This window comes from Crocodylus siamensis, chromosome 7 (genome assembly GCF_052110815.1).
Source record: "Crocodylus siamensis isolate JL-2025a chromosome 7, ASM5211081v1, whole genome shotgun sequence".
NCBI lineage: Eukaryota > Metazoa > Chordata > Crocodylia > Crocodylidae > Crocodylus > Crocodylus siamensis.
The window spans coordinates 8,396,894-8,415,585 of record NC_143401.1 but is presented as its reverse complement, the minus strand read 5'-3'; the positions used below and the strand labels follow the sequence as shown (position 1 = coordinate 8,415,585).

General features: G+C 51.2%; 2 protein-coding genes across 5 annotated transcripts; both read left to right on the top strand.

The window, feature by feature from the left end:
* The first annotated feature begins 2,726 nt into the window (after positions 1-2,726).
* Positions 2,727-8,515, top strand: LOC149859441 (interferon alpha-inducible protein 27-like protein 2A). Of its 2 annotated transcripts, XM_090058230.1 has the most exons (6): positions 2,764-2,819; positions 3,298-3,405; positions 4,698-4,749; positions 6,740-6,778; positions 7,492-7,653; positions 8,198-8,515. In XM_090058230.1, exons 3-6 carry the CDS (start codon positions 4,743-4,745, stop codon positions 8,269-8,271), a joined length of 282 nt encoding a protein of 93 aa, XP_089914356.1. In that variant the 5' UTR covers positions 2,764-2,819; positions 3,298-3,405; positions 4,698-4,742; the 3' UTR covers positions 8,272-8,515. The 2 variants fall into 2 exon arrangements, with proteins under 2 accessions (XP_089914355.1, XP_089914356.1); XM_090058229.1 differs by lacking the exon at positions 3,298-3,405 and having other exon boundaries at positions 2,727-2,819.
* Positions 8,516-9,514: 999 nt separating this feature from the next.
* On the top strand, positions 9,515-13,585 carry LOC149859440 (interferon alpha-inducible protein 27-like protein 2A). 3 transcript variants are annotated; one of them, XM_090058228.1, is made up of 5 exons: positions 9,515-9,765; positions 10,719-10,766; positions 11,597-11,635; positions 12,549-12,710; positions 13,313-13,585. In XM_090058228.1, the coding sequence occupies exons 2-5, from the start codon at positions 10,760-10,762 to the stop codon at positions 13,393-13,395; spliced, it is 291 nt and encodes a 96-aa protein (XP_089914354.1). In that variant the 5' UTR covers positions 9,515-9,765; positions 10,719-10,759; the 3' UTR covers positions 13,396-13,585. The 3 variants fall into 3 exon arrangements, with proteins under 3 accessions (XP_089914354.1, XP_089914353.1, XP_089914352.1); XM_090058227.1 differs by having other exon boundaries at positions 9,516-9,769; positions 10,711-10,766; XM_090058226.1 differs by having other exon boundaries at positions 9,518-9,765; positions 10,711-10,766; positions 13,313-13,584.
* Positions 13,586-18,692: the final 5,107 nt, after the last annotated feature.

Here is an 18,692-nt window from a genome sequence, read left to right as displayed (position 1 = left end):
CAAATCCCTTCCCTGTGGTTTGACCTGACTGCAGGTTTTCTGTAAGGTCACCATTTAACTAATTCTCTTTGAACTTGGAGTTTTCCTGGCAGCCACTTTGTGTTCAAAAAATGTGCCCAGTAGGAGGAGGGTTAATTATTCCTCAGGTCTGGAAGCTATGAGGGCCTGGATCCCAAGCGAAAGCAATTTCAGGGCTTTTGCTTATTCATGTGCACTAAAAATCAAAAAACAGGCAGAGCCTCTGGCTGCGGGGGGGGCGGGGGTGGAAATCCTGTGTCACAGATCCAAGATAAGTGGCTTCTGTCTATCTGCCCATCCGGTGGAGAGCAGACTGCAAACTCTGCAACCCTGCCTTGGCTCCTGCAGCTAATAGCCAGAGCTGTTTGCCTTGAGAGTTGGAGGGAACTGCTGCCCTGCAAGAGTCTTTCATTGCCCCGTGCACCATCCCCACTGCCTGCTCCGGCAGCAGAAAATGCAGCTGCCTCCTGCCACCTTCCTGCTCCGTCCCAGGGGCAAGCCAGCCTGTTCCCAGGTGGCTCCGGGTGTCCTGCCCGCTGCAGGCGCCTGCTGAAGGCAGAAGCAATGAGGTGCCTGAATCCTTTCTTTTTAGTTATTTTAGCGGAGCCTGCCTGCCTTTCCTGCAGCGGGGGGGGGACGAACTGCTGGAGGGCCGAGGGGCCGCTGAGATGGGGCAGGGGGTCCTTCCCTGCATAGCAGTGGCCCACCCTGGGGCTGCCTCTGGGGTGATGTGGGGCTGGGTGCTGCTCCAGCTCAGATGCCTGATCCAATTGTTCCCTGAGCCCGCTGGAAACCTGCTGGGCGCTGCTGCCTGAGCAGGCTTGGGGGAATCGTTGGATCAAGCTGGGTGCTGCCTCCATGCTGGGGCAGCACCTGGCCCACTAGCAGCCTGCCCGGGTGGCCTCAGGAGGTATCGCCACTGCGGAGGGAAGGACCAGGGCCTTCTGCAGCTCAGGGACCAGTTGGCAGCTCATCCCCTGGCCGCGGGCAGGATTTGGCTCCAACAAAAATCCCCCAAAAACCCAAACAAACAACCGATTGGGTCCCTTGCCGTACCATGACAGGAACATTTAAATGTTAGGTTTCAATTAAAAAGCTACCATTTCAATTTAGGGGGCTTAAACTAAAACCCTGATTATTAAACCCCTGTCACATGTACAAGCACCCCCAGACACAACTGGCTTTCCTCGGATGTAGCCAGTGATCCCTGCCCAGCCCACAAAGTCCTTTTCTGATGCGTTCAAGTTCAGATCGCTGATGGACACTAGACCCCGGATGATGGAGCCTGAGGACATGCATTATCCTACTTGTGTACAGGGGCAGGCCCAGGATGACTCACCTCCCAATAAACCCTGCAAGTGTGTTGAAAAGATCCAGGTTCAGGCTCCTCTCCATCTACTAGTGATTTTGAGGAGACCAGCATTAAGCTCAGGAAGATGGGCTGGCACCAGAGTCTGGTGAGGCACAGCCAGGTGAAGCAGTGGTACTTTCACTGCTCTCCCAGCTTCTCAGGATCTCCAGGTTTCCCCTCCCTGCCTGCCCCTTGAGAAACCCCCTTTGGAGCACTAGACTTGTGCTAAGTATTTCCCCTGAAGATAGAGACACCCTATACTGGGATGAGCTAGGCTTTGGGTGACCACCCATACCTCATTGGACAGGACAGTCCCAAAATGGGAACATCAAGTCCTGGTCCCAGGCTGAACGACTCTGGGACAGCACTGGTCCCGGATCTGCAGTACTGTGCAAGGATCTGGTTTTTCCGTTCAGGATAGAAACACATGGGAAATGGGGGGTTAACCAGCCTGCAAGGGGCTGCGGGGAGCAGGACAGAGGGGCACCACATGTGTGCCTGTACACGCACACACACGCACAGGGCCAGGAGTACAGCCCTAGGCAGAGATGGAGAGCAGCTTCCCCAGCTGCCTGCAGGTAAGTCTATGGTGGGGGGTGGGGAAGAAAGGGCAGACTGAGGTCCCCAGGGTGATGGAGGTCATGGTGGCTGGGGCTGGGGTAGGAATGTGTGGCCACAGGGCCCGGCTGGGGCACAGGATAGAGGCACTGGTGGTTCGTCTGGGGGGAGGCAGCATTCTGCTACTGTGCGCACTCCTGGGGAGTGGGGCATGGGGGCCACACGGCCCCCAGATTTGTGTGTGGGGCAGAGGATGATGCAGGCTGGGGGTTGTTGTTCCCTGGAGCCTTATATCGGCTGCATCGCCATGGCAAGGCACCCTCTGCCTGCCTGGCAGCAGCGGCAGTGGTGTAGAGTTGTGGCCCTTGCTGCTGCCAGATGGGCAGGGGGCACCTTGCCATGGTGGTGCGGCTGGCACCAGGCTCCCAGGAGCAAGATGGCATGGTGGGGAGCCCTGAGCCCGCAGCAGGCATCCCGCGTTCGCCCCTGTCCCCCATGGGCTCCAGCTCCAGCCGTGCTGCGGGTGGGGAAGGCGGGCATGTGTCCCACCTTCTAGTTTGGAAGAGGTGGTTACCCTAGCTAGCCCACTCTCAGCAGGTGCCATTTCAAAGAGCAAAAGGACAACCAACAAGTACTTGATGCTATTAAATCAAACCTTTACTGCAGCAGGCAGACTTATTTTCTCATATTGCCAATGGTGCAATCACAACCCTGGGTGTCCCCTGGTGGGTCCAGCTCAGCTTTTGCTTATTATGCTGGCTCTTATCTTAAGTTTCACTTAGCTGGGAAACTGAAACCTAACAGGCAAGCTCCATTGGTTCCCTGGACATATAAAGGAGGAGGAGGGATCAATGCAGAGGCAGCTGGAGAAGTCTCTTGTCTACTGAACAAGGTAAACAGATTTTTCTTTTCTTTCCTGCATTTGAATCTTGGGCTAATTCTGATTTTGGAGGCAGCCGAATTCATCTTCAGGGCAGTTGTAAAAGCAGTTTGCAGTGAAAACAGGGAAAGCTGCTGCTTTCACCTCCCCAGCCAAGCTTAAGGGCCTCTCTAAGGAAAAAGGGAGTGGGAAAGGGCAGCTCAAAACCCCTTCAAGACACTTTGGGATTTGTTGTGGTGCATTGCACATGCTTCCTGTGTGCATCTAGTGAGCATTTGGGTTCATCCCGGGGCTGGCTAAATGCGCCTGATCAGGCTGATAGTGTTGCAGCAATTACCTGATACTGGTCCATTGCACTTACGCTACTATTTCTTTCTTGGGTCTGGGGATACTAATCACTAAGGGATGGAGGTCCTGGGGTCTCTAGCATAATTCTTGTCTGCATTGGCCCCAGCTAAACCCTACTAACTTTTACTATCCTTTTGCCTAGCGAGGTTGACCACTCAGCCCTAACTAGGCAGGACAGTGCTGAAATGTGAACACCAACTCCCAGTCCTGGGCTGAACGACTCTTGGACAGCATTTGTCCTGGACTCCCGGTATTGTGCAGGGATCCAGGTTTTCTTTCTGTTGTGGAAAAATGCAGGAAACAGGAGGTTTCCCCTTGCAGGCTGGCAGGGCTCCAGCCTGCAAAGGGCTGCTTGGGGCTGGGGGGAGCGGGATGCAGGAGCCGCTAGGTGTATGTGTGTGTACACACACATGCACGAGGCTGGGAATACAGCCAGGCCACGGTAGAGATCATGTCACTGCAGATAAGTCTGGGGTGGAGAGAGAAGCATAGGGTGGGCAAGGGGAACAGATTGAGGCCACCAGCGAGGGGGAAAGTGGGGCCTAGGGCCCAGGGCTGGGGTGGGAATGCATGGCCATAGAGCCCAGCTAGGGAGTGGGATGGAGCCGCGGGTGGCTCATTTGAGGGGTGGCAAGGGGACAAACTCCCTGCCGCTGTATGTGCTCCCAGGGAGAGGGCACGGGAGGGCACATGTGCCCCACCCCAGTTTGTACACAGAGTGGACTGCCCACTGTGGACTCCAGGCTCCCCTCCCTGCTGTCCTTGCCCCGGGGCCACCACACCGCAGCGGGCAGGACCTGGCACAGGAAGGCTGAGAGGTTGAGTGATGCTGCTGCCACCACCCGGAGCCCGATGCTGGCTGTGCCACCATGGCAAGGTGTCCCCTTCCGACCTGGCAGCAGCAGTGGTGGCAGCACAAAGTTTTGCCCTTGTGCAGACAGGAGGCGCCTCCCCAGGGCAGTGCAGCGGATGCAGGGCTCCCAGGGGCAGGGCAACAGGGCAGGGAGACTTGAACCCACAGCAGATATCCTGCATCCACCCTGGCCCCTCTGCTTGGCTGTACTCCAGCTGTGCTGGGGGGAGGGCAGGGGAGGGGCACGTGTCTTGCCTTCCCATTTTACAAAGGTGGCCACTCTGCCAGTGAGCCTTCCCGCACCTCTATGGGATGTGCAAACCTGAGCACGCTCAGGGCTGATCTGAAAGCACTTCCCCCACCCGCCCCATGACAGAGGCAGTGCTAATCCTTGCAGGAAGAAAGGTTTGGATGTGCATTACCCTAGAACCGTGATGGTGGCAATTCCCAGAAGGCCCCACCCAATGAATGACATGGGAGAAGAGGTGGGTTGCAGGTCAGCTATTCTCAGCTGCGCTGAGGCCCTAATTTTAGCAGCAGTGGGATACGTACCTACAAGAAAAGACAGCTTGTTAGATGGACCTGCCCTATGATGTGGCAGCCCCAGCCCTGTGTCCCTCCTCACCCCCACTGGACCATGTTTTGAGGGATTTGGACTGGTCTAACTGCATTTCTTGTGTTATCCTCAGTTGTCCCCGGATCCAGGCCCACAAAAAGCCTCTCCACTCTACAGGATGGTTGGTAAGGTTCCACTTTCTTTTCACCGACAGACCCCTGAACAGGAATTGCACACAGCCCTGGCACCATTAACAAGCTGGCAAACCATCCAGGCAGCCAGTGAGCCCCTGCACAACCCCAAATCCTTCCGTCTCGCTCTGAAGCATTGAATTTGATTTCATAGACGTTAGGGCTGGAAGGGACCTCAGAAGATCCAAGTCCAGCCCCCCACCCAAGGGGCAGGAAGTCAGCTGGGGTCATAGGATCCCAGCAAGATAAACATCCACATTTCTCTTCAAGGTGTTCAAAGTAGGTGCTTGAACCACCTCTGGCGGCAGTCTATCCCAGACCTTGGGGGCTCAGACTTTTTGAATCGCAGAGCCCAAAGCTGGACATAGTACTCCAGCTGTGGCCTCACCAAGGCCAAGTACAAGGGGAGAATGATGTCTTGGGATTTGCTTGAGAAGCATCTACGGATGCAAGCCAGCATTTTGCTCACTTTACTAGCTGCAGCATCGCATTGAAGGCTCCCAAACAGTTTGGGACACTGACAGACAAAAGACCCTAAATGGCAAAGGAGCCTCGCTTTGATCCAGTGTGGAACTACCTGGTGTACATGGACCCCAGGTGTGGAAAGTGGTCCTCTTATACAAGGACAGGAGGATCTTCCTTCAGGTCCCCCACTTACTGCAGGGGGATGGAGGAAAAAAAGGCCTGTGGTAGGTGGGGAAGTAGGAGGCCTGGAGGAAGCAGAAGCAGGAGTGGGCTCATTCTTCCTGAGAAAGCAGGGCAATCAGCTAGTGACCTCAGGAGCCTGTACACAAATGCATGGAGCCTGGGAAGCAAGCAGGAAGAACTGCAGAGAGTCAGGGGACTATGATGTGACTAGAACAGCAGAGACTTGGTGGGAGCTCGGGTGACTGGAGCGCTATTATGGATGGGTACAGACTGTCCAGGAAGGACAAGCCAGGGGAGAAGAGTTGTGCTCCATGTAGAAGAGGTGTATGACTGCTCAGAGCTCCGGTATGAAACTGGGGACAGGCCTGTTGGAAGTCTGAGTTAGAGGGGAGAGAGCACCAAGGGTGATGCTGGGGTGGGCGTCTGCTATAGACCACCCGACCAGGAGGATTAGGTTTTCTTCAGACAACTGGCAGAAGATTCCTGATCACAGGCCCTGGTTCTCATGGGGGACTTCAATCACCTCGATATCTGCTGGGAGGGCAATACAGCCGTGCACAGGCAATCCAAGACGTTTTTGGTGAGCATTGGGAATAACTTCCTGGTGTTTGAGACACAAGCTAGGGGCCGTTCTCTTCCTGTCCTGCTGTTCAAACACGAAAGAATTGGTGGGGGATGGAGAAGTGGACGGCAACGAGGGCAACATCGACCATGAGATGATTGAGTTCAGGATCCTGAAAAAAAGAAGAGCAGCAGAGTATGGACCCTTGAGTTCAGAAAAGCAGACTTTGACTTCCTCAGAGAGCTGATGAGCAGGATCCCCTGGGAGGCCAGTCTGAGGGGGAAGAGGGGGTCCAGGAGAGCTGGTTGCATTAAAAAAAAAAAAAAAAAAAATTATCAAGGGCACAGGAACAAAGAATCCAAATGTCCAGGAAGAATAGCAAATGTGGCAAGCAACCAGCTTGGCTTTGCAGAGAACTCTTTGGTGAGCTTAAACAAAACCAGGAAGCTTGCAAGAAGTGGAAGCTTGGAGAAGCAACTTGGGAGGAATATAAGAGCATTGCTCAGGCATGCAGGGATGAAGTCAGGCAGGACAAAGCGCAAGCGGAGTTGCAGCTAGCAAGGGATGTGTTCTGGGTAAAGTCACTGCTGAGCAGCATCTTCTCCAAAAGACACTTGAGAAGAGCAGCGCAAAGCCGGCAGGTTCAGGTGCTAGGGATTTCCAACCTGAATGCCAGAGTGTTAATACTGACCAGCAGCATTCAAAGGAAAACTGTCTGCTGAAAACCAGCAATCTTCTTTGATGGCTCATTAACACAAACCTTTCCTCTTTCAGGAATTTTGGTGACTGCGCTGGGTGCAGGCATCGGATTTGGTAAGTCATTAGCTCAAGAGACAGGCTGCTTATTTTAAAAAAAGAACAAGAGTTTAGCTAACATTATTCAGCCACTCAGCTCATCTGCCCTTCTAAAGCCCAGGCCTCTCCCCGAACAGGGGAGACCTTCCCCAGAGCCTCCCCTGCCCCAACTGACCTGTGCGGAGTAAGAATCTCTTCCCCTGCACTTTGATTCCTTTCCCAGCTCAAGGGATGCTGACCAGGGTCTCAGGGAAGTGGGAAAAAAGGTGGCTGGAGGCCATCCCGCCAGACTGACCCTCATGGGAATGTACAAGCCCTTGCCCCAGATATAGTGCCTGCAGACAGAAAGACTAGGTTGGATCTATGCCTTAGCTGCAAACTGTACACCTACCTCTTAGCAAGAGTTTTCCCCCCACAAGAACTTTACAATGTCTTGGCTCTGTCCTCCCAGGCAACATCCTACCTCTGTGTCCTGCATGACCCTCTCTTTGACACCAGTGCACCAAGGAATGCTGCAGTTTCTGAACTCACGTGAATATTAGGTTCTCTATTTTAAGTATTGGGGAAGTGCTTCATCGAGGAAAGACATTCCCCAACCTGTCGCTGTGGTGGTACAAACCACAAGACACTAAAGCACTAAGTGAATGGATGTAAAGGTGGTTCTGCAGCAGAAAGCTGGATATACCGTGCACCAGGATCCCATTTTATAACTAATGCTCTTTGCAATGCAGGAGTCGCAGCTGTTGGAGTCCCTGTAGCCCTGGGGGCTGCAGGATTTACTGCTGCAGGAATTGCTGCAGGGTCAGTAGCAGCCAAGATGATGTCGGCAGCGGCCATAGCCAACGGAGGAGGAGTGGCTGCTGGAAGTGCTGTGGCAGTGTTGCAGTCAGTCGGTAGGTCCTAGGGAGCTAACCTCTTGTTCAGATGCCTCTGTGCTTACGGACAATTCTGCATAGAGAGCACCTGGCATTTTGTGGTCGTCCTCAAGTCTCTTAACTAAAAACTTAGATGGGCGATACGGGACATTGCTTCAGCCTCCTGGCACCCCGGCCACGTCCTCAGTACCACAGCTCATTGCCTAGTCGCAGCCTTTCCGAATGTTATGTGCTGAGCATTCACCTAACTCTGTTCTTCATGAGATCCCCAGTGATGCTTCCACGGATATCGGGGAAGCCTGTTGGAGCAAATCTCCTGCTCACCTGCCTACATGGACTCTCCTGCCAATACAGTATCGTCCAGGGGCTCCTGGCAAAGCTTGGGTCACATTTGGCTGGTCAGATCCCCAGCCCCTTCCACGTGCTGCAAACATGCAGAGCCGTTTCCATCGTGTCAGTCTTCTTTCAGCAGTGACCCGGGGAGGGGACAAGTAACTGCAGGAGGTCCAGTGCACTAGGATGATGTAGCCATACTGACCGCCCACCCTCTGTTTTCTCTCAGGTGCTGCAGGACTCTCTGCAGCCACCCAGGGGGGGCTGGCGGCTGCTGGTGCGGCACTTTTTGCCTTGATCTGAAAGCTGCAGCAGGTCCCCCTGGTGCCTGGGTGACCAAAACACGATCCTCTGGCATGCCCGAATCACCCACCAGGCTAAATACAATACAGAGCAAGTTACGGGAACCGCTTTCAGCACGCTCAAGAAGAAACTGCATGTCGAACCAGCCCCTGAAGACCTCTTGCTTCTTGCATCTGCCTAGTACAAGCTAACATGTTATGCCTTGCTTAACACTGCTGTGGAAGAAAAAGCCTTTACAAACATGTATGCTGTGGTATACAATTATTTTTTCATAAATGTAGAACTTGCTAGATTAAGCCCCCCACCACCTAGGGGTTGTCAAAAAACCCCCAAACAAACCCTAGAAAGCTTTCAGAGGTGGATACACACGGCTTCTTCCTCTGACGGCCCCCCGTCTGAGGGTGCTACAGCATGTATATGGTCCAATTCTGTGTCCACCCATTATGGACAACCATTCTCCATCAGTGGTCGGCTGTATCACAGTGCAGCTACCTGTAGCGCCTCTTTCCTTGCCGTGCTTTGTTGTTTCTCGCACCCAATGCGCTGGGATGCAAAGCTGTGGCTAATGAGAGCTGCGTCTGCTACTAGAGACCTTGGGGGTAGGTGCTGAACGGGTCCTGGTCTTCCCAGTTAGTGTGAAAGGCTTACACTAGTACCACACTGGTGACTGGTTTTCATGCACAATAATGACATTGGCTGATAAGACATACGAACACACAAGTACACAGACAAGTGTCAGGACCTCAGGACCCCAAATCCCTTCCCTTTGGCTGACGGACTTCCGGTTTTCTGTAAGGTCACCATTTAACTAACTTCCTTTGACCTTGGGAGTTTTCCAGGCTGCCACTTCGTGTTAAAAAAGTGCCCAGTAAGAGGAGGGTTAATGTCTGTTCCTCAGGTTTGGAAGCAGGTGGCCTGGATCCCGAAGCAACGCCATTTCAGGACTGTGCCACAAGGGCCTTGATTCTGGGGGAAAGCAAATTTCAGGGCTTTTGCTTATTCTTGCCGAAAAAACCCAGGCTATAAATCCCCTGCCACAGGCCAGAGATAACTGGCTCCCATATGTGTGTCCATCCAGCAGACAGTGGGCTCCAAACCCTGCCATCCCATCTTAACTCCTGCAGCTGACAGCTGGGGATTCCTGCCTGGAGAGCAACTGCTGCCCTGCAAGAGACTTTTGTTGCAACAGGCAGGAAGCATTGCGAATGGGCTCTGCGTAGGAGCCGGGGCAGGGCTGAGGCTGCTTCTGGCAGACAGGCCCTGCCAGGGATACGAATGACGCCTTGTGCTGCCAGATCTTACTGGACCCGGCAGACTTGCTCCTTCCTCGCCTCTGCTCGCGGTTCCAGTAGGAAAGGAGCGGGGGTGGAGACTACTCGCCCAGCTGCAGCCTTGTTTTTTTGCGTTAGGTTTCCCTTTCCCAGCACAGCGAAAGGAGATTGTGCGGAGCCTGCAAAGCATAGCTGGACTCCAAACCGGACCAGCAAAGCCCAGGTTGGTAGGTTATTACTAGGTGCGTTGAAACCTCGGCCTTCCTCTGCTTTCTCAGGCTGGAAGGATGCGACAGCAGGATGCCGCAATAGCAGCCGCTGCTTCATCTCCCCACCCCGCCAGTCAGGCATTTAAAGAGAACAGGGCTGGGAAAGACAAAAGCCCAAGAGGCTCTGGGAGGTGTGGGGGATGCAAGCTGCTGCTGGCAGGGGTTTGTGCTTGGCCCCAGACCTCCTGGATGCGCCTGCTGGAACTGCAGCAATAACCCGGTAGCGGCCGGTTCCACCCCTGCCCTTGTCTCTCTCCTGGGTCAGGCACAGGCATAGGGCCCTAAGTGAAGAAGGGGCCCAGCTGTGCTTATTTTACATATTATAATTATCAAATGAAGAAAAAGTAATATAAATATACAGTATTAAGGAGGGGCCCATGAGTTTGTTTGCCTAGGGCCCACTAAAGGGGTAATCTGGCCCTGCCAGTCACCAAAGGATGCAGCTGCTGGGACTGCGGGGCTAGTCTGCCCTGGGGTAGGTACCAGCTAAGCATCACTGACTTCACATCCTGGGGCCCAGTGAACATTGCCTCCCTCTGGGATCTGGGAAGCTGGGCATGCGCAGGGAGTGAGCTGAAAAGACTCCCCCAGCCCCCCATCTCACTCAAAGGCACTAGACCTGGCTGGGGAGAGGCTTGGGAGGGGTGACATGGTGGTGGCATTTCTCATGATGGACTGGGCAGGAGCTGCACGTTGGGAGCAGATGTGTAGGTGGCAAGAGGTGGGTCACAGGCCAGGTTCCACAGCTGTGTGGATGTCCTGGTTTCGAATGACCATGGAGCACAGACTCAACCAGAAACTCTGGTTTATTGAGGGGAATTACCTTAAAATGCCTCCGGTGTTGCTGGAGTTGGGAAGGAACTGAACTAGTCTAACTGCATTTTCTGCATTATTTGCAGGGCTACAGGATCAGAAGTTAAACCCAACAAAAACAAGCCAGTCTCCAACATGCGGGGTAAGACTTGGTTTCTACTATGAGACCTTTGAACAGGGACTGTACACATCCCACACACAAACTAACCAGCTGCCTTCCCTTGGAGGTATCAGGTGATCCCTGCCCAGCCCAGAGTCTTCTCCTGATAGACAGTTCACATCACTGATGGACACGAGACCCTGGCTGCCCAGGTGATGGAGCCTGAGGACATGCATTATCCTACTTGTGTACAGGGGCAGGCCCAGGATGACTCACCTCCCAATAAACCCTGCAAGTGTGTTGAAAAGATCCAGGTTCAGGCTCCTCTCCATCTACTAGTGATTTTGAGGAGACCAGCATTAAGCTCAGGAAGATGGGCTGGCACCAGAGTCTGGAGAGGCACAGCCAGGTGAAGCAGTGGTACTTTCACTGCTCTCCCAGCTTCTCAGGATCTCCAGGTTTCCCCTCCCTGCCTGCCCCTTGTAAAAACCTTTTGGAGCACTAGAAGCCACATTTCCCTTTGCACCGCTGCTTTCCACTGTGCTGAATCTCACCAGTTTCCTAACTTTGCTAGCCCCACTCATACCTGGGGTGTGATCTGTAGTCCTCTTGTATGACAAGTACAAGCCAGCCTTCCCAAAAAAAGGCACGTGCTGGCTGAACTTAACACTGAATTGCATTTGCTCCTCAAAGGGCTTGAACAAACAGCCAGTTAGTTTTGCTTTCGCTGTTTTGATGCAGCATTTGCCAAAGTCTAATCTGTTAATGCTAGCTAGTGCCATAAATGCCTCACCCCATCTATCTAGCCTTTTCTGCTGAAAGGTGTGCTCATTTCCTTCATGGCTCATTTTCATAAACCTCTCCTTTCCTAGGATTTGTTGCCCCAGCCATTGGAGCAGCTGTCGGATTAGGTAAGATGTTAGCTCAGGATATGGAATGGTTAATTGAATTATCATCATGCATTATGGAATAAGCATTATACTCAGGGAGTGGGCTATGGCCTTCATGTGGGGCAGCACGTTTCCTTATAGATATTAAACTGGAAACTTAAAATGCATGGGTGTTGACTCTTCTGAGATGTCCTTGTTTCCAAGTGTCTATTAGGCACAGAGTTAAAATTGGAAAAGAACGTTAAATTATCTTAAATCATCTGAGCAACAACCCCAGCCTCCCGATTGCTTGGCCTTCCTCCTCCAAGAGATCTCACTAGGTCTCCAGTCATACCGTCATCCAAGTTACACAAGACTTAATGTCTGTAAATCACCAGGCACCGTTCTGAAGTCTCCCAAGTCTTTTCTGGATCTGTCATAAAGGGCTAAACCAGGATCCCAGCTCCTTGATCACTCTCACCTGATTTTCCCCCTGTGCAAGGCTCCTTTGCATACAGTACAGGGACCCAGCTCCCTGATCGCTCCTTCCACTCCCAATCCCAGCAGAGGGGAATTAATCAGAAAGTGCATGGACTTCACTCAGATCAGGTACCCCTCCAAAGCCCAAGCCTCCTCTCTGATACAGAGGACACTCCCCACATGTCCAACTGACACGTGGGGAGCAAGAATGCCTCTCTTGGCTTTGATTCCTTTCCAGGTCAAAAGGAAGCTCTTAGGGCACCCAGCAAGGTGGCTCAAGCCTGTCCCTCCAAACTGACCCTCATAGAAAGCCCGCATGAAAAACGTGCAAGCCCATGCCCCAGGCATTTCCTCTGCAGATTGAGAGGTCCCATACTGGGATGAGCTAGGCTGGATCCATGTTTTAAACTGGAAAACATACACCCTCAGTCTTGGTGGGTAGGTAACTAATACCGCACCACTCTTGGCAATGCAGGAATTGCTTTTGTTGGAGTCCCAACTGCACTGGGGGTAGCAGGATTTACTACGGCAGGAGTTACAGCTGGATCGCTGGCTGCCAAGATGATGTCTGCAGCAGCTGTAGCCAACGGAGGAGGACTGGCTGCTGGAGGTGTTGTTCCGTGTCTGCAGTCACTTGGTAGGTCACGAAGAGCTAACTTTTTATTTGAATGCCTCCAGCTCTAATGGCTTATTGACAATTCTGGGTAGAAAGCACCTGGCATTTCACAGTCGGTTCATAGTTCTTGTGCAGCTCGTGCAGGCAAGTTTTCTTCCTCCACTGCTCCTCAGCAATTTTTCTAGAAACCTAAGCAGAGCTCTAGTGTAGCACCCCACAGTACCATGCATCATTGCCTTGCTATCACTGATCCCCTGGGGTTTTCAAAACTGCTAACCATTCACCTAACTAACTGTCTACTGATTTCCCTGTGGACACTCCTATTGACTGGCTGAGAAATCGCTCTCCTCTTGCAGGAGTTTCTATCCAGGCAGGTGAGGAAAGTACCATATAGTACTATAAAGGGTTTATGGTGCCTGTGAAAGGAGGGTTGAACAACCAAATGCATTACAGGGTAATCCCTTCTATCTGTGCAAAAAGCAGGCCGAATCATTTACACCGGGTCAGTGTTGTGTGGGAGTGACCTGGGAAAAAAGAGTAACTAGTCTGCCAGGAGAGTCAGCGTACTAGGATGATAAAAGTGATGCTGATCCTTGACTCCCTTTTTTCCTACCTCCCGCCAGGTGCCCTAGGACTTTCTGGAGCTGCAAAAAGTGCAGTGATCGCTGCTAGTACTGCCATTGGTGCCTTGATCCGAAAGCGATAAACTGGTCCCAAACTGCACCATCTGACTCATGCCATCAACTCACCGCAAGAACAGCATGCTGGATCAGCCCCCCAAAACCCCTGGCTTCTCTCTCAACAAGACAGGGCAAGATCTGTCTTCTTCTCCACTGCAGCTGAAGTCTGAGGAGTAATAAAGTCCTCAAATGCAGACCCTGGTGTGCAAGTAACTTTTTCATAAATATTCAACTTAACACACTCACTGACACACCACTCTTGTGATGAGTAGCTAGTGGCTGTCAAAGGGAAAATAGGACTGGGGCCCCTTAAGGGGCTTTCAGAGGTGGAAACACATAGCCAGAACCTATGACAGCAGAGTAATGAGGGTATCAATCCCTGCAAAAAAACAGATCACTCTCTACTTGTTTTCAAAATGAGGTGCAGGCCCCCACCTTTCCTCTCAGAGGCCCTGCACATAGCATCTTCTTGAACAGCAGGGTTTACCATGCCATGGTTACCTGTGCTGCTTCATTTCTCACTTGGCTTTGTAGCTTTGAAGGACTCTTACCCAGTGTACCAAGAAGGAAGAGGTCTGGCTAACAAAAGCTGGATCTGCTATTAGAGACTGTGAAGAGGATGCTGCAACTGGTCCCATCATTTCCAAGCTTGTAGTAGTCATACTATGCTTGTACAGAACTGGTGGCTCTGGTTTCCCTTTATTAAATGTTAGAGTGAAGTAGGATGTTCAACAGTAAGGAAAGTTTTAGACCACTGACCTTGAAATCCTCTCTCTAAAAGTCTAGCAGTTTTTATCTTTCAGTCATGTACAAACAGAGTTCATCAAATGATAAATCAGTGAAATGTAGCCTAGAAAATTCAATTAAAGTTATATATAATGTTAAGCCCAATCCCTGCTCCTAAATGTTAGGCAGCAGCAAAAAATAAAATAAAATGGTTCTTTCCTTTTGCTCTGTAGCACACCTTTCAATAGCATTTGAGGCAGAAGTCATTTTAGGTCCAAGTTAAGAGTTTGGGGGGTGGGGTGGGGTGGGAAACAGGGTTTTTGCTTAGTGTTGTACAAACCCTTCTGAGGCTGGGCCTGCTGGATCAGGGAGGGATCCCCAGCCATGGACCTGGGATAACCGATTCCCATCTGCAGGCTGTCCAGCCGAAAAACAGACTCCAAACTCTGGGGTTCTCCCTTGGCTGCCTTATACAGCTGACAGACTGAGCTGTTTGCCCCGTATTTCCCCAGTCTCCCAGCAATTTCCCCCAGAGCCTTCAACTCCAACAGGGACCAAGCACTATTTCTAGCTGCCTACAGGGATGAGCTGGGCAGAGCAAGTGCTGTTTCAGAGAGAAATCTGCTAGGCAAGCAAACGAAGTCATTAGATCAGATCGTATTAAAGTTAGCAGACTTCAAACTATCAGACTCATTTTATTTATCCTCAGATGGTGGGTCAGGTTCAGCATCGGCCTTTATTGGACCCCTATTTTGGTTTTTTGGCAGTCTCTTTGGGCAGGGAACTCGAAACTGAGGGCACGAGTTCCATTTTAATATCAGTGCCGTGTTATCAGTGCAGACAGCTGGAGCTGTTCCTTGGTTTTAGTCAAAATCAAAGTTGAGAAGACCTTGGAATTCAGCTGGATCCACTGCTGCCAGGATGACAGCACTTGCTGCCACAGGCAGTACAGGAAGAGTGGATACTGGAGACGGCGGGAGCTAAGCTGCCTTTCACATCACCACTGTTTGATCTTGGGCCTGGAGACCAATCCATTGCAGAACTAGTTTCTTATTTGTTCCTGCAATTCACTCCCATTTCCTGCTCATGTCAAAGGAAGTTTTCTTTCCACTCCCTGAGTGGTTATTGTCCTTCCTCAATGGCCATGGCAGAACCATTTACAATGTGGCTCCTGTCAGATCCTAACAAATATGCGAATTTGGCTGAAACCCCACCATCAGTCATTTCAGAATGTATATAATGCAAACCTCAAAACTCACACCAGGCTGACCTGCTGTGTCACAACCATGAGCCTTTTTCAGGGCCGGCAGCAACAGTCATCTCTGTAAACACAGAGGGACTCGTTGGAGTCAAACAGCACATTCTTTCCAGGATTTGCACCAGCTACAATGGGCATGTGCTCTGTCTCCAGGAGACAAGAGGGCCAAACAGCAATAGGCCATCAATCCCTGGGATAAGATTAGCCATCAAAAGGAAGCACAAGAAATACGGCAGCGCTATCTTTTTAAAACCAGAGCTCAGCACCAACAGCACTGATGACAACAAAATTGCATTGAAATCTTGATAACCAATATGGACAACATCCCAATAACATCTGTTTATAAACCTCCAGGGAAGTGATTTGCCTTTGTGGGCCAGGAAACCTAGACCAAGAAAAAGCATGTGTGATCAGTGACTTTAATAGTCTCAGCATCACATGGGGTTACAGTGAAAATTATGAGAATGGCAACTTGGTCGGGATGTGAGCCAAGGCATACCACCTAAACCTGATCCACAGCTCAGAGCTACCTGGGTCTTTGACTAGCTCTCAGTGGAGACAAAGCTATAATTCAGACCTCACCTTTGTTAACAGCAATATAGAAGATATGTGCAAAAAAAGACGTGTTGGAACACCTTCCCCACACACAGCACAGACCAACTGCTAGCAGTGTCACAGCAGTCATAATAACCCCAAAATGTCATACCAATCTGCAGATGTTTCAATTTTAAGAAAGCACACTGGAGAGGCTTTTCTGAAGACCTTGACAAAAAAGAGATGCGCATCAAACCAATCTTGGATAACTAGGACTTCTTTGTGAATGCACTGTGCAAAACGTCCATGAGGTATATAAACTCAAGGATGCAGAACTGAGTATACACCATGGCTTGCTCCCATGCTAGCAGCTGAATACAAAAGATAACAGCAAACGTTTCAAAGAGATCTTTTCTCAGAAGACACTGTTGTGGCAGGGACAGCTCTAATTAACAAGCTCCAAGAAGAAAGGAGACAGAAATGGAAAGGATTGATTGAAGGAATAGATACGACCCGTGCTAGCAGGAAAGCATGGCTAATCATTCACAAGCTGAGTAATGTCCTGAAGAAAGTACAGCAGCACTTCAACATCACAGCCAACCAGGTGGCTCACCAACTTCTGCTCAGCAGTAGAGCTTTGAGCCAACAGCTTAAAAATGGATTAGACAGCAAACTGATCTGGAGGAAAATCATTTTAACGTGCCATACACCAGGGGTGAGCAAAATATGGCCCACGGGCTGGATTTGGCCCACCAAGCAATTGGATACAACCCATGGGGGGCACCTGCTACCTGAGTGGATCCAGCCTGTGGCTGGCGCCCCCTCCCCCCAAACACTCAGCACGGGGCCAAGCCCCACCTGGGGAAGCCAGCACTATGCTCCTGCCAGCCGTGGCCCTGGCCCTGGTCCCCAGCCAGCACATACAGCTTCCTGGCGTGGCTGCTCCCAGCGCAGCAGCAGCAGCCACTTGGATGCTAGTCAGCCCCCCTATCTCCAGCGGTTCCTCCTCCTGCTGTATCACTCCAGGCAGGGGAAGATGCAGCTTGGTGGCTCCTGCCCCAGTGCATGGGGTCCCAGCTCTAGCTCCCAGTTACCTTCCACCCCCTTGGCTGCCCACAGATGGCTGCTCATTGCCCCACCGGAGCAGCTGGAGCTGGAGCCCTGCATGCTGGGGCAGGAGCCACTTGGCTACACCTTCCCCCTGCCCAGAGTGGCGCAGCAGGGACAGAAGGAGGACGAGGAGGAGCTGCTGGAGGTGTGTGTGTGGTGGGGGGGGGACAAGCAGCATCTGGGCGGTTGCAGTCCCACCAGGAAGTTGTGCAACCTGGCTGGGGCCGAGACCAGGGCTAGCGGGCTTGTGGTGCTGGCTGCCCTGCGTAGGAACAGGCAGGGCTTGGCCCCACGCAGAGTGCCACAGGGTGCTGTGTTTGTAGACCTATCAGTGGCCTAAAACACACTCAGCCACTGAAACTTGCTTGCCCAAGTCTATAATATGATGCACGAATACCACCTAGTGCAGTGCATCCGATCTTTTTTGGAAAACAGATGTTTTTATGTAGAACTGTGCAAGAAACGGAGCCGCTGCAGGCTACAAGGAAACAGCACCCCAGAGGGGAACGTGCTAGCACCAGTTCTTTGCAACGTGTATACCAGCGACCAACTCATACAGAGCAATAAGAGGAGCTTCGTATATGCTGATGATGTATGCATTATATCACAAGAGAAGGACTTTGCTGCTGTTGAGAACAGACTGACACGCACACTGAGCAGCCTCTCAGTTGACTACAATAAGAACCAGCTTTGTGCCAACCCAACCGAGATGCAGCTCACAGTTTTTCAGCTATGGCATAGAGAAGCCAAACAGAAATTTGGGACTGAATCCCGCTAAGTAAACACCCAAACCCTGTGTACTTGGGGGTTACATTGGACCGAATACTTACCTTCAAAGCACGTGTCGGGAAGGTAAAGCAAGCATTCACAACAACATACTTCAAAAGTTGGTCACCTCTAAGTGGGGAACCTAACCCAGCTACATTACAATGCAGTAACACAAGGCAATAGCAGTGGTTCGTAGAGTATGCACATCCAGTACGAGAATTATCAGCTCATGCCAAGAAACTAGACCCCGTTCTAAACGGCATCTGTCATGAAATAACAGGATGTCTAACGCCAACACCAAATCATGGCTGGTATTGTACCACCTGGTATCAGAAGAAAGTTAGCAAGCCAAAAAGAAAGATCATGGCAGATGGAAGACTCCAGGTATCCACTCTATGGATGCAAAGTAGTAACTAATGGCTTAAAACATGAAAGAATTTCGTGACCAATGTTGCACCGTTGGACACAATGGCTGAGGCTATGGAAGAAAAGGTTACATGCAATCAGGTGTTCCAGAACGGACCTGGAACCCCAGGGGGACTTTGCAAGAGAGAGGTGGATCTAGATTGGCTAAAATCGCGATGCCCAAATCACCTATGCATGCAAACTGGGGGAAGAAAAAAAACCCCCCCAAAAAACCAACATGATCAAATGGGGCTATTCTAACAACATGAATATATGCAAGTGCAGCGAAGTGCAGACTATGGAGCACATGCTCATTTGCCAACTTCTCAGCGAGACAAAGGAGGACATTGCTGCAGCAACAGAAAGAGACATCACTTGTGCATGATTATGGAAAAAAACATTTAGTTTATGACAAGGACTTGAGAAAAAGAAGAAACCCCCACCAAAAAAAAAAAAAAAAAAAAAATCAATCTCCTAGAAGCTTGTTTAAGCAATTGCCAAGAATTGTTACAAATCAGGCAA

Coding starts and splice junctions, on each gene's coding strand:
- LOC149859440 (XM_090058228.1), top strand. Junction 11,636..12,548: donor TGGAGCAGCTGTCGGATTAG/GTAAGATGTTAG, acceptor TTGGCAATGCAG/GAATTGCTTTTGTTGGAGTC. Junction 12,711..13,312: donor TCCGTGTCTGCAGTCACTTG/GTAGGTCACGAA, acceptor ACCTCCCGCCAG/GTGCCCTAGGACTTTCTGGA.
- LOC149859441 (XM_090058229.1), top strand. Junction 6,779..7,491: donor GGGTGCAGGCATCGGATTTG/GTAAGTCATTAG, acceptor TTTGCAATGCAG/GAGTCGCAGCTGTTGGAGTC. Junction 7,654..8,197: donor GGCAGTGTTGCAGTCAGTCG/GTAGGTCCTAGG, acceptor GTTTTCTCTCAG/GTGCTGCAGGACTCTCTGCA.